The sequence below is a fragment of the Hibiscus syriacus genome, unplaced genomic scaffold, assembly GCF_006381635.1.
Source record: "Hibiscus syriacus cultivar Baekdansim isolate YM2019G1 unplaced genomic scaffold, ASM638163v2 tig00110321_pilon, whole genome shotgun sequence".
NCBI lineage: Eukaryota > Viridiplantae > Streptophyta > Magnoliopsida > Malvales > Malvaceae > Hibiscus > Hibiscus syriacus.
In genome coordinates, this window is record NW_024062680.1 from 2,237,372 (window position 1) to 2,249,877 (window position 12,506).

General features: G+C 35.2%; 1 protein-coding gene and 1 pseudogene across 1 annotated transcript; both read left to right on the plus strand.

Annotated features, from left to right (window-relative positions):
* Positions 1-222: 222 nt before the first annotated feature.
* On the plus strand, positions 223-2,265 carry LOC120117543 (annotated as a pseudogene).
* Positions 2,266-11,366: 9,101 nt separating this feature from the next.
* On the plus strand, positions 11,367-11,984 carry LOC120117843 (ethylene-response factor C3-like). Its single transcript, XM_039138037.1, has one exon. It carries the CDS (start codon positions 11,382-11,384, stop codon positions 11,982-11,984), a length of 603 nt encoding a protein of 200 aa, XP_038993968.1. The 5' UTR covers positions 11,367-11,381.
* The last annotated feature ends 522 nt before the right edge of the window (positions 11,985-12,506 follow it).

The following is a 12,506-nucleotide window of genomic DNA, read 5'->3' on the forward strand; positions in this document are numbered from 1 at the left end:
AAGTATTTCTAGATTATATATTTTAAGATTTAATATTGATATTAAAAAATATTTATTGAACAAAAATATTTATTGGGTAAAAATTTTACCCAAAATCTGAAAATGGGCTTAGCCCAACAATCTTAGGCAGCATTGGAAAGTGGAACAGTGTCCAACTGTACTTACTCCGCCCATGGTTGAAAACATGTAATTTTCCAAGTTTGGTTCTCAACTTGGAAAACCTTGACCGACACAACTGGCAACTGAAGCAAGACATCATCCATGATAATGTCTTTAACCTTAACTTGGATCTTAGATTTGCTCAAAACACAGGAGCTCCAGGCAAAGAAGAAAAGCCAACTGCTGAAGCCTGAAGATACTGATGAGATATAAAGAGGTATTAAATGTCAGCTTTAAAGACACTTCAAAGCTTCTGGGTTTTCTAGTTACTGGTTGAATTCTCTATCTGTTTTTTTATAATTATTTCCACTTGGAACACATATATTTAACACTTTTAGTTATGAATACTAAATACCCAGATTTTGGGTTTAGGAAAAAGAGGCTAAGAAATAAGCATTTAGGAAGTATCTTGAATCCAGTGGAGTTGTTGATGCTCTCACCAAAGGTGTTTTTTTAAAAAAAATTCTCTTATGTTTCTTGATGTGGGTGTTTGATTTCTTTTAATTTCGATTTTTTTTAATTTGTAGTTTTGGTTGCATTGTATGAACAAAATGAGAAACCATATTCAGCCCTTGAGTGAGTTTCAGAATTCAATCTTTCAATTGAGTTCATTCAGATCTGTGTTTCAAATTCAATTGACTAATTTCACCCAATTCAGTTTCAGAAGAGACCAGAAATGTCTGAAACATATCTTACATGCTGTTTTAATTTTTAGCAGAAAAAAGAGTATCATCTGGGATTTCATAATGTTGTTTAATTCATTGTTCCTATATCTATGAGGATCATAATGTGCTGGATTCGGATTCAGGGAAAATGAAGAATCCAAGTAACTTAGATCTAAAGAGATTAGTAACAATGACCATTGATTTTTTTGTCTGCAAATGATTGACCTTGTCGAGACACAAGTGTTATGGTCCGTGCCGGAGGAGAAGTGTTTTTTGTCCTCGAGCACCTTGTGGTTCACATCCATTTATGTTTTTTTGTCAGGGGATGTTGAGAGATAATTAATTGCTTTTTTCATTATAGGTTTGTCCAAAAAAAATTAGGGGGTCCAACGGCATCTGAATACGAAACGCTACAAGCTGAGATGTCAGATATGCGAACAAAGTATAATGAGCTATTGTGCAAGCATGAGGATGCTTGCAAAGAGGTATGGTTTGATATATTTGTTTAAGGTAGCATTTTTCACTATGTACGTATATAATTGGGTGCTTCAATTTATTTCCCTGAAGCAAGTTAACCTGATGGACTTACACCAGTGCATAAATTGTTGGCGTAGCTTTGTTGACTAATATTAAGTTGCCACATGTTCAAGTCAATGCCGCATCGGCATTTAGGGAAAAACATATGACAGAATATGTGGTAACTTAGCATTGGTCAACCTACGATGTCAGCATTTTATGTAACAATGCTAGTCTGTTGGAGGCCGAATACAAGTTCAAGTGTCATACCAAATTGTTAAACTGGTTTACAAGTGTCAATTATTAACGGTATATAAAAGCTTCTTTATTGTTACTACTATAATTTTCACATACTGTCTTTTAGATGAAAATTCCCACTTTGTCTTCACTATTGAGTCACGGCACAATGTATTCCTTATGTTGTCATTCAATTATGGTTCAAGCATGTTGAATTTTACGTCTCAAAAGGTTGATTGCATAAACTAATCTGATTGATCACCGTTTTTATCCCGAAGAAGTTTTTGCATTCATCTCGACCCTTCAAATTTCCATGTTGCTCCAGCAGTTCCTACTGATATTTTTTGACATTTTTAGCACGACATTGTAACCGGTACAGCTTATAGTTTAAGCATTACCAGTTTGTCCTAATGAACAAGCTTTTCACACAGTTCTTTTAACAGTTTTATTTGCACACAGGAATTTTCTCCGAATCAAACTTTTATTGCGAATTACCTGAGTTGTTTCTTCGGTGCAGTTAGAGGAGTTTAAGAGTCTGCATTCGTCAGTTTCACCATCAACAAAGGAGACTATTGATGGGGAGCCATTGAAAGATGAGGTCTAAGCATATTGATAAGAATTCATATTATGCGACAATGATGTGATATGAACCAATTCTTCAAGGTCTATAACCACTCTATATGGTAGTAATCTACAACTTCTAATGAATCATTGACCATGTATCCCTTTATTATTATTACTTTTTGTTAATGTCTGTAAAACATTCGTTGATTTATGCTTTGTTATTCGAATTCGGGTGTAAGTTTAAGATATTTGTATGCGTCTAACATGGACATGAACCAATATTGATACAATCTGTGTTATTCGACAGCGAGAAATTCCAAAACCGAACGTCAATTGCAGGAAGAAAAAAAAAGCAGGTCATAGAAAGGACCTCGATCATATTACAGATTAGATATTTGTTTCTTGGTGCCTACTTAAATCTCAACTTAATTTTACAAATATAGAATTGATGTACAATATCTGGGTCCTTGTGTTATATGATGCGACTGTACCGGTCGGCCCGTATCTCTTTGTTGACGCTTATACCAAATATTGAAGACAGTAAGGTGTACGCTAATTAATTATTTACGTGAGTGGTGACGTAATATTTTTATGTGTTCAATTGGTTATTAGTACATGTCACGTCTTTTATGTGTTTAATTGGTGAGTATTTTGTGTTCTATTGATTTAGTGTTGAGAGTTGCTGCATATGATATAGCAGTCCCATGGAAGCTCCTGTGCGTGCGTGTGTATAGGATGGTTAAAGATGATTCTAGAGGCTGTTAGTTACAAGAATTGTATTACTAATTGTGTAACAGAATTCTGTTAAGGAGGTTTTAAGGGTTTGTAAAGCTGCTATATAAGCTGCTGAAAACGTGAAGCATGATATGATCTTTTGAATGAATAAAAATCAGAGGTGCAAATTCTAAGAGATTTCTTGATAATTCAACATGGTATCAGTCGCTTTTGGTCAGGAGCGTTCTGCTAAGCTGCGATGTGCTATTTGCTGATTCGTCTTCCTCAAGTTCGCATGTTCACTAACAAACGAGTGAATGTCGTGCTGGACGAGACGAACTTCCTGTTATGGAAGCAACAGATCCTGCTCACCGTGCGCAGTCACGTCGAACGGTTTGTTGAATGGCACTCTACCAGCTCCATCAGAAACGGTTGTCAATGAGCATGGCGACACAGGGTGAATGAAGCTCATGAAGACTTTGTGGCACAAGACAGTGCGCTGCGTCCTGGCTTCTCTCCACGATCAGTGCTCCATTGCTGCCACAATTTGTGGGTGCTGAGCGGTGCTGCAGTCTGGAACACGGTCCTGCAATTCTTCGCCAATCGGTCCACGACTACTGTCATGAATCTTCACTACAAACTTCAGTCCATGAAGAAAGGTGATGACTCGATTCGAGTTTATCTCACCGAGTCAAAGAGATCTGCGACGCCCTTGCCTGTGTGGGAGCACAGTATCTCAAGTCGAGCACATTGTGAGCATCCTTAAAGGATTGCCACGAGAGTATCCGTTATGGCCGTAATTACAACCACCGTGAGTCACTCGTTAGATCAGGTTTTCCATGCTAGTCGACGCCGAGACTCAGATTGTGGGTTTGACTCTCACGAGAGCTTTCCAATGAGTGCGCTATGGTTCAAGGAAGGTCTGTGGCTGCTTCGACTGAGTCAACTCGTGGGGACGGTCTGGTGGTCGAGGTCGAGGTCGTGCCCGCCTTCAATGTCAACTCTGTGGCAAGAATGGGCATTCGGTCGATCGATGTTGGTACAGATTGATCGCGACTTCCTGGGGTCAATGCGATGTCTGGTTCGTCACAGTCCAGAAATGAATCGGGTGCTACTAACTGTGTGCTTCTTGATTCATCAGGATGTGCTCGTGTAGTGGTAAGATGGTTCTAATCTTCCTCAAACACACATGGCTTCAGGTGAACAGTGGGTTATTGATTCTGGTGCGACCATCACGTAACTCCAGATGCCTCCAAGGTGATGAACCCTCCGAGTTACTGGACCAGGTAAACTTCTAGTAGGCAATGGTGTTTCTCTAAGGGTAAACTCGGTGGTTCTTTCGTTTTACATGCTTCTCCTCATACATTAATTTTGAGCAATCTTTGCATGTACCAAGAATAACGAAGCATTTGCTTTCTGTGTCCAAGCTTGCTAAGGATAACAAAGTCTTCCTAGAATTTCATGCTGATGAGTGTTTTGTTCGGGATGAGATGATGGTGTGTGATACTTAGAGGGCAGCAGCGTGAAGGACTTTTACGTTTGCTATAGAACTACAGTTACTTCATGTAATAAAGTGAAGTTCATAATGTTGTCACTTCTAATGTGTTGAACTTTGGCATAGGAGATTAGGACATCCGGCCTTTCAAACACTAAAAGATGTGTGTACTTCGATCAATGTCAATATTTCAAATGCTCTTAATTCCACTGTGTGTCTGTTGCATGGGAAAGAGCCACAAGATGCCCTTTGATCTTCTACTACAGTTTATAGCAATCCTTTTCAACTAGTTTATACCGATCTTTGGGGTGTGCACATGTTCCCTTGTGGCTATCGGTACTACGTTTCATTTGTAGACGCATGCACACGCCATACTTGGGTTTACATGCTCAAAAAAAGTCAGGCTTGAGCATTTCGGTTATTTCAATCATGGTTGGAACTCAGTTTTCTTTGACCATTAAATCAGTTCAAAGTGATTGGGGAGGTGAATACAGGCAGTTGTCCTATGAGCTAACTCGTGCAGGTATCTCCCATAGAGTCACATGTCGCATCTCTGAAAAATGGCGTTGTAGAACGAAAGCATCGCATTTAGTCGAACTGGCTCTTGTGCTACTTGCTCAGGCAGCCCTTCATTCAGATTTTGGTCTTATGCTGTGGCCACAGCAGCACATTTAATAAACCGGTTACCAACAAGGGGTTAGGTAACATTCACCATTTGAAAAATGTTTGGATACAAACCTGACTACAAGTCACTACGCGTGTTTGGTTGTCGGTGTTTTCCTCATTTGAGGCCGTTTCAAACATAAGCTAACGTTTCGCTCTTCTCCATGTGTGTTTGGGTTACAGCTCCAGCACAGAGGATTTCAGTGTCTTGCTCAGGTGGTAGAGGTATATTTCGAGACATGTCAAATTTGATGAAGATGTGTTTCCGTTTACAGAGAAACAACAATCTGGTTGTATATCTGATATCCATGCGTGGCAATCGGCACCTTTACGATTGTGAGAAACAACAATCTGGTTGTATATCTGATATCCATGCGTGGCAATCGGCACCTTTACGATTGTGTAAATTTGATGAAGATGTGTTTCCGTTTACAGAGAAACAACAATCTGGTTGTATATCTGATATCCATGCGTGGCAATCGGCACCTTTACTTGTGTCAAACCGAGTACACGCAAAGGATGTTTGTTGAACCTTAATACATTCTCACACGTCTTCGCATATGCATGAAGACTCTAGTAGTCAACATGATATGGGTTCCAGTATGCAAGGTGCTGATAATTTAGCTGAACAAGACAGCACAACTGAGTCTCAAGATATTGTATATACCCAGCTACCTTCTGCAGCGCCTGAGCATCTAACTAATGATCACATGCAGGCTGCTCCTGAGCAAAATCTGACATTATCAAATCAGCATCCCATGTTAACAAGAAGCAAGTACGGGATCTTTAAGCCCAAGGCATTTGTTAGTTCCTTGAGTGACTCTTCCTACATCCATTGATGAAGCGATGAAGTCTAAAGAATGGAGTGCAGCAGTTCATGCTGAACTCACTGCACTTCAGAACAATAACACATGGACGCTTGTGAAACTACCCGAAGGGCGAACCACGGTAGGTTGCAAGTGGCTCTTTAAGATAAAGCATAATCCTGATGGGTCTGTGGAACGATACAAGGCACGACTGGTGGCTAAAGGGTACTCTCAGGTGCCCGGGAAAGATTTTAAGGAAACCTTCAGTCCTGTTGTTCGATTCTCCACGCTGAATGTCGTCCTTGCTCTTGCCGTATCTGGAGGCTGGTCATTGAGGCAGGTGGATGTCAACAATGCATTCCTTCACGGTGATTTGCATGAAGACGTATACATGCATCAACCACCTGGTTTCGAGCAATACACTCCCGATGGTGGTAAGTTAGTTTGCAAGCTTCAAAAATCTTTGTACGGCCTGCGTCAAGCACCACGAAACTGGCATGCTAAGTTGAAGGACAAACTACTTCATCTTGGTTTCAAGGAGTCCAGAGCTGATGCTTCTCTGTTTGTTTTAACAGAAGATGGAGTATCGACTTATGTTTTAGTTTACGTTGATGATATAATAGTCACAGGACAATCGTCGGATGGAATTGAGAAAGTGGTGCTGCTATTAAAAAATCAGTTTGCCCTAAAAGACTTAGGTGAGTTGCATTACTTCTTAGGTATTGAAGTAAAACGATGTGATCAATTGTTGTTTCTTAGTCAAAAACAGTACATATTGGAACTACTTGAGAAGGCGCGAATGGTCAAAGCTACATCCACAGCTACTCCCATGGTTGCTTCGTTCAAGATGAATAAGGATGAAGGACACTTGCTTGCTGATGCTCGTGAATTTCGCAGTTTGGTAGGTGGTCTACTCTATGTTTGTCACACAAGGCCTGATATTGCCGTCAGTGTGAACAAGGTGGCCTAGTATATGCATGTTCCTAGAGAGCAACATTTACTTGCTGCTAAGCGTATTCTACGGTACCTGGCAGGGACACTGAACTATGGTCTTGCGTTTGTACCAGGTAGATTGCAAGTTTCAGCCTTCTCGGATGCTGACTGGGGGGGTTGTGCTGATGACAGGAGATCAATGTCTGGTCACTGTGTTTTTATTGGAGATAGTCTCGTGTCATGGAATGCAAAGAAACAAAAGGTAGTTTCCAGGTCTACCATGGAAGCTGAGTATAGGAGTCTTGCAGATGCTGCAGCAGAGGTAGCGTGGGTTGATGCTTTGCTTGCTGACTTGAAAGTGCCACGTGATAAGCAGTCCACTATATGGTGCGACAACACAAGTGCAATTGCTCTAAGTGCTAATCCCGTATATCATTCGCAGTCCAAACATGTGGACTTAGATGTTCATTTTGTACGAGAAAAAATTGCAGCAAATCAGCTCTATGTGAGCTATGTTCCTGCAGCTCATCAAGCTGCCGATGGTTTGACCAAGCCATTGTCAAAATCAGCATTTATTTGCTTTCGTGATAAGCTAAAAGTTTGGTTGATTGCTGAAGACGAGAAGAAGTAGGGAGAATGTTGAGAGTTGCTGCATATGATATAGCAGTCCCATGGAAGCTCCTGTGCGTGCGTGTGTATAGGATGGTTAAAGATGATTCTAGAGGCTGTTAGTTACAAGAATGGTATTACTAATTGTGTAAATTTTTATGTGTTCAATTGGTTATTAGTACATGTCACGTCTTTTATGTGTTTAATTGGTGAGTATTTTGTGTTCTATTGATTTAGTACATGTCACGTTATTAATTCAAGTGACATGATATTTATGTGAAAATGTTACATCAATAATATGCGTTAATCGTTAGTTAAATATTCATTTATCAATGGTTATTTTGATGAAAAAAATAAATATTAAGGATTAAAATACTTTAAAAAAATAAGAATCAAAATAAAATCAAACGTTGGTTATTAATTTCATCATTATAACTTAAATTAATGGAAACATTGAATCATTTTATGGCTCTACTCTTTCCTATTACCCATCATGCTCGTTTTTAGCTACAAATAATTTTTGTTTCATATTTATAAAGATAGTTTCTCGTTAAAGCTAAAAGGCTTTAATTTCTAGAAACTCTTAAGATGGAGATAAGCAGATTGGCAAAAGAGATAAGTAAGAAATGTTCTTTTATAATGACTTAGGAAGGTTTAATAACTATTTTGAACCTTGTATTATAGTGAATTTTTGTTTTGCTCCTATTGTTTTTTTCCTGTCAGTTTAATCCTGTAATTTAATTATGTCCATCACTTTAGTCCCTCAGTTAATGTTAAAAAAAAGTTATTGTATTTTAGGTTAGTCCCTCAGTTAATTCTGTCCACCACTTTAGTCCCTCACTTTAGTCAATAAGTAATTAATACAATTAAAATATATTTAGGTTTAAATCAGAATAATTCTAGATATTTTCGAACTCATTGAGTAGTCTCAATGGTTAAAGGAAGTGTTGTTCTTCTTTGAGATTCTATGTTCGAATAGTTACATTTGTAGGATGTGTGCACGTTGTTAACGATTAAAAAAGATAATGAACATCTATTATCTTATGATCACTTCAGACTATTAAAATAATAATAATATTATTGTGCGTATCCACACAAAATTTTCAAAACTGAACCCTTGATAAATTGTCAAAGTGCATTGCTTATGCATGGGGGATGAATCATAAACCCAAGAATTATATCATTTTCATACAACTTTTTTTTAAAGATGATTTGGGTTCTTTCTGCCTAATTAATTTGGACCGAGGGCAAACAAGGCTGTGAATTTCAATAAGGTACTTTGTTTTACGTAAAACGTTTTTCGAAAAATGTTTTTCTCATTTTTCAATATTTGGTTGGAGGAAAACTGGTTGGTCAACGTAAAACATTTTCTTGGTCAACAGAATTTCCTTTGTGTTTTCTGGAAAATGACTTACGGTCTAATTTTCCGTAAGTCATTTTCCAAACTTTTCACTTCAAAGAATAAATACTCAAAATAATTTTATTTTATGAATTTAATATTAATAAAATTTTAATACATTTTAATCAAATATTAATTATTAAAATATTTAAAATATATTTATTAATATTTCTAATAATATAATATTATATTTTTAATATGTAAAAAATAATATCAATTATATTATAATAATATAAGATATTATATTTTTATTTTAATAATATAATAAATTATTAATAAATTATATTATTTATTAATTTCATAGACATAATATTATTAAATTATTAATAATGAATAATATTATTTATATATTTAATTAATATAATAATCTAATAATATTTAATAAATATATTTAAAATATACTAATTAATATTTTTAAAATATAATATAACACTATTACTTTAATAAATAATTAATATAATTTATAATATTTTTATTTCAATAAATATACCAATAATATTTTTATTAATAAAATTATAAAAATAATATTTTAATAATAAATAAATTATTTTAATATTTTAAAAATAATAATATTAAGTTTTATGATAAATAATATCATTTATTGTATTTAATATTTATAATAAATCATTTTTAAAAAATTAATCAATTAGTGAAAAAAATATTTAAACACCATTTTTCAAAAATTATAAAACGTTTTTTAAAAAATATTTTTCAAAACATATAATTCATTTTACGAAAAATATTTTCTGAAAAAACGTTTTCGGTCAATAAAACAATAACATTAAACTGCAAAAACGGCAACTTGCAGGGAATTTAAAAAGGAACCATCCACTTAGTGAAAGAAACGCGACAAATATTAAGTAAAAAAATATTATTACAGTTGAAGGCTTTTGTAGGAAAAGAATCATTTATGTAATATATGCGATATTTAGATTCATGCACATTTTCGACAAGAGTCGAAGAGTAAAGAATGGTCCCCCATCCAATAATTAATTTTCAACTCGCTAATGATTTGGTTAAAATTCTGTTGTTCCCACGTGTTCATGTTATGCGGTTTTGGATTAAAATATAATTATTAAAGTACTTGTAACTTCTCTCGTCAATGGGAAGAGGCGGCGTAGCTTAATTCTCATATATATACTGTGAACACCTCTAAAATTTAATCTTGTATATCATTAAATCAAAAAGGTTAGCTACTTAGCTTGGTCCTAATTATCAAAACTAACAGTTTTTATTAATTAGTTTATTATTTAATAATAATGTGAATACTTTTTTAATATAATTATCAACAAGAACGTGTATTATAAAAGAATTAAGTTTAAATTTTAAAAAATATATTATTAAAGAGATTATCGACTATCATTAACTATAAAAGAATTAAATTTCATAAACTATTATACGTGTATGAATAATTTATTTTCAAAATTATTACGTCTCCATTTAGATATTTGTAAATTTAGGGAGAGATTAATCAACAAAAAATTAGGGAGTGGATATTTTCATAATAGATCCCTTTGTTTTCCAATAGATTTGAATTCCTTCGTCTAGAAAAAAGAAAAAAAATGCAAGACAAATATTCTTAAATAATATACAGTAAATAAGGTCCATAAATCTTGTTGCTAGGAGCTCTTTGAATATTGTCTAAAATCCAACACACACCCACTCGTGAAATATTACAAATAGTAATATTTTTTATATAGTCTTTCCATTTGGAGAAAAGAAGTATTACTACGCTTCAAAGTTTCAAGCATAAGGTATTAAAATATGTATAATTAATAATGGAGTAGAAGAAAGGGTAAAGAATGCAAATGGTACCCTGATTATATGACATTATTTTGTTGAGTCCATCGACTATTAAAAGTGATAAAATGGTCATCTAACTATAGAAAGTTGCTTTGTTGAGTCTCTCTATTATCAAAAGTTACAAAATGGTCACCCAACTATTTATTATATTTCAAACTAGTTATTTTTCATTAAAAATTTAACGTTAGTCCGGGCTGGACGTTAACCTGCTGACTGAGATACGATAAAATATGATCTCATAATATCATATCTCAACAAACATGTTAACGTCCAGCTTAGATGACCACTAATTTTTAACAGAAAATGATGAGTTTGGAACATAATAAATAGTCGAGGACGATTTTATAACTTTTAATAGTCGAGAGACTCAAATAAAGCAACTCCCTATAGTCGGGGACTCAACAAAACAGTAGGGGATCATCTATGTACTTTACCCAAAGAAATATTTTAAACCAAAAAATTTTATTAAATGAAAACTACCTCGTACCGATATACCAAATAATTGTGATTATTAACTATGTAATTATCATCATTCTAACACCTTTGTAATTTACAAAGGGTAAGCATAATAGTAGGGTTGATAGGGAAGACATAATCAAAGTGAAGTCATGAGGATGATGCTAGATGAAGGATTTAAAGTGACATGGCCGCCATGCCCCACGACCGCTTCCTTTGACTCTCTCCTCCACACTCAACGTCCATTTGAGTTCCATTAACGACCAAACAATCATCTTTGACGCTTTTAATGTTGTTCTCCTCAATATAAATAACCCTAATCTTCAAGATAAGTAATTATCATCTCCAATTTTACTTTGAACATGGAATCTTCATTCTTTCAATACCCCAATCTTCATTTCTCTCCTGAATCATCTTCTTCCTATGCATCTCAAGAGAACTTTACACCAGCCCTTCCTTTCAACGAAAATGATTCCCAGGAAATGCTTTTTTTCGGGGTTTTAAATCAAGTCCCTGAAAACTCCATTAATACAACCTCGGACGATCATGAAGTGGAGTCGAAAGATATATCTTACAGAGGAGTAAGGAAGAGGCCGTGGGGGAAATATGCAGCGGAGATTAGGGATTCGACGAGGAATGGTGTGAGAGTTTGGATTGGAACCTTTGATACTGCAGAGGCTGCTGCTTTAGCCTATGATCAAGCTGCATTGGCAATGCGAGGTCCGATGGCCATACTCAATTTCCCCATTGATAAAGTTTACAAGTCACTTCAGGAAATGAACTATGGATTCCAACAAGGTTGTTCGCCTGTTTTGACGATGAAGGAGAGGTATTCTATGAAGCGCAAACGATCGGGGACCAAGAAAATCAAGCAAGAGAACATGGAAAATATAATTGTGTTTGAGGATTTGGGTGCTGATTATTTGGAGGAACTTCTAAGTTTATCTGAGACTGCAACTCACTGATGAATAATTTAGTGTATCTTCAACAAATTAATCTATTTTTTATGGTGATCTCATAATAGAAAATAACAGTAGTTGATATAACTTTTTAAAGAAAAATTACACAGATCAAATCTAGATTCCATTTTCCTTTCATTCTCATAATATTGTCTAAATACACTCTATCAGCATTGGTTACAAATTGTGAGTTTAATGGAACATGCAATCATTTTAATAATCACATTCATTTAATATGAAGTTGAGTTTACAAGTAACTGTTTTTCATTAAGTTATGCGTTGTAAGCCAATGGCAAATGAGCATCAGAGGCAGGGGCCTCGGCAAGACCTATCAGGTAATGGACAGTTAGCTTCATTTGATCTTTTAGAGTTGGGTAGGCTATATTCAAAGGATCCTGCTATAATTATTATTTGTTAATTATAATTTAAATATAAGAAAGATGAATTCAATATTGATTGAGTTCTAACAATATTATTTATATGTGTGAGTTTATCCAAATATGAAATATGACAGTATCATGACAGCAA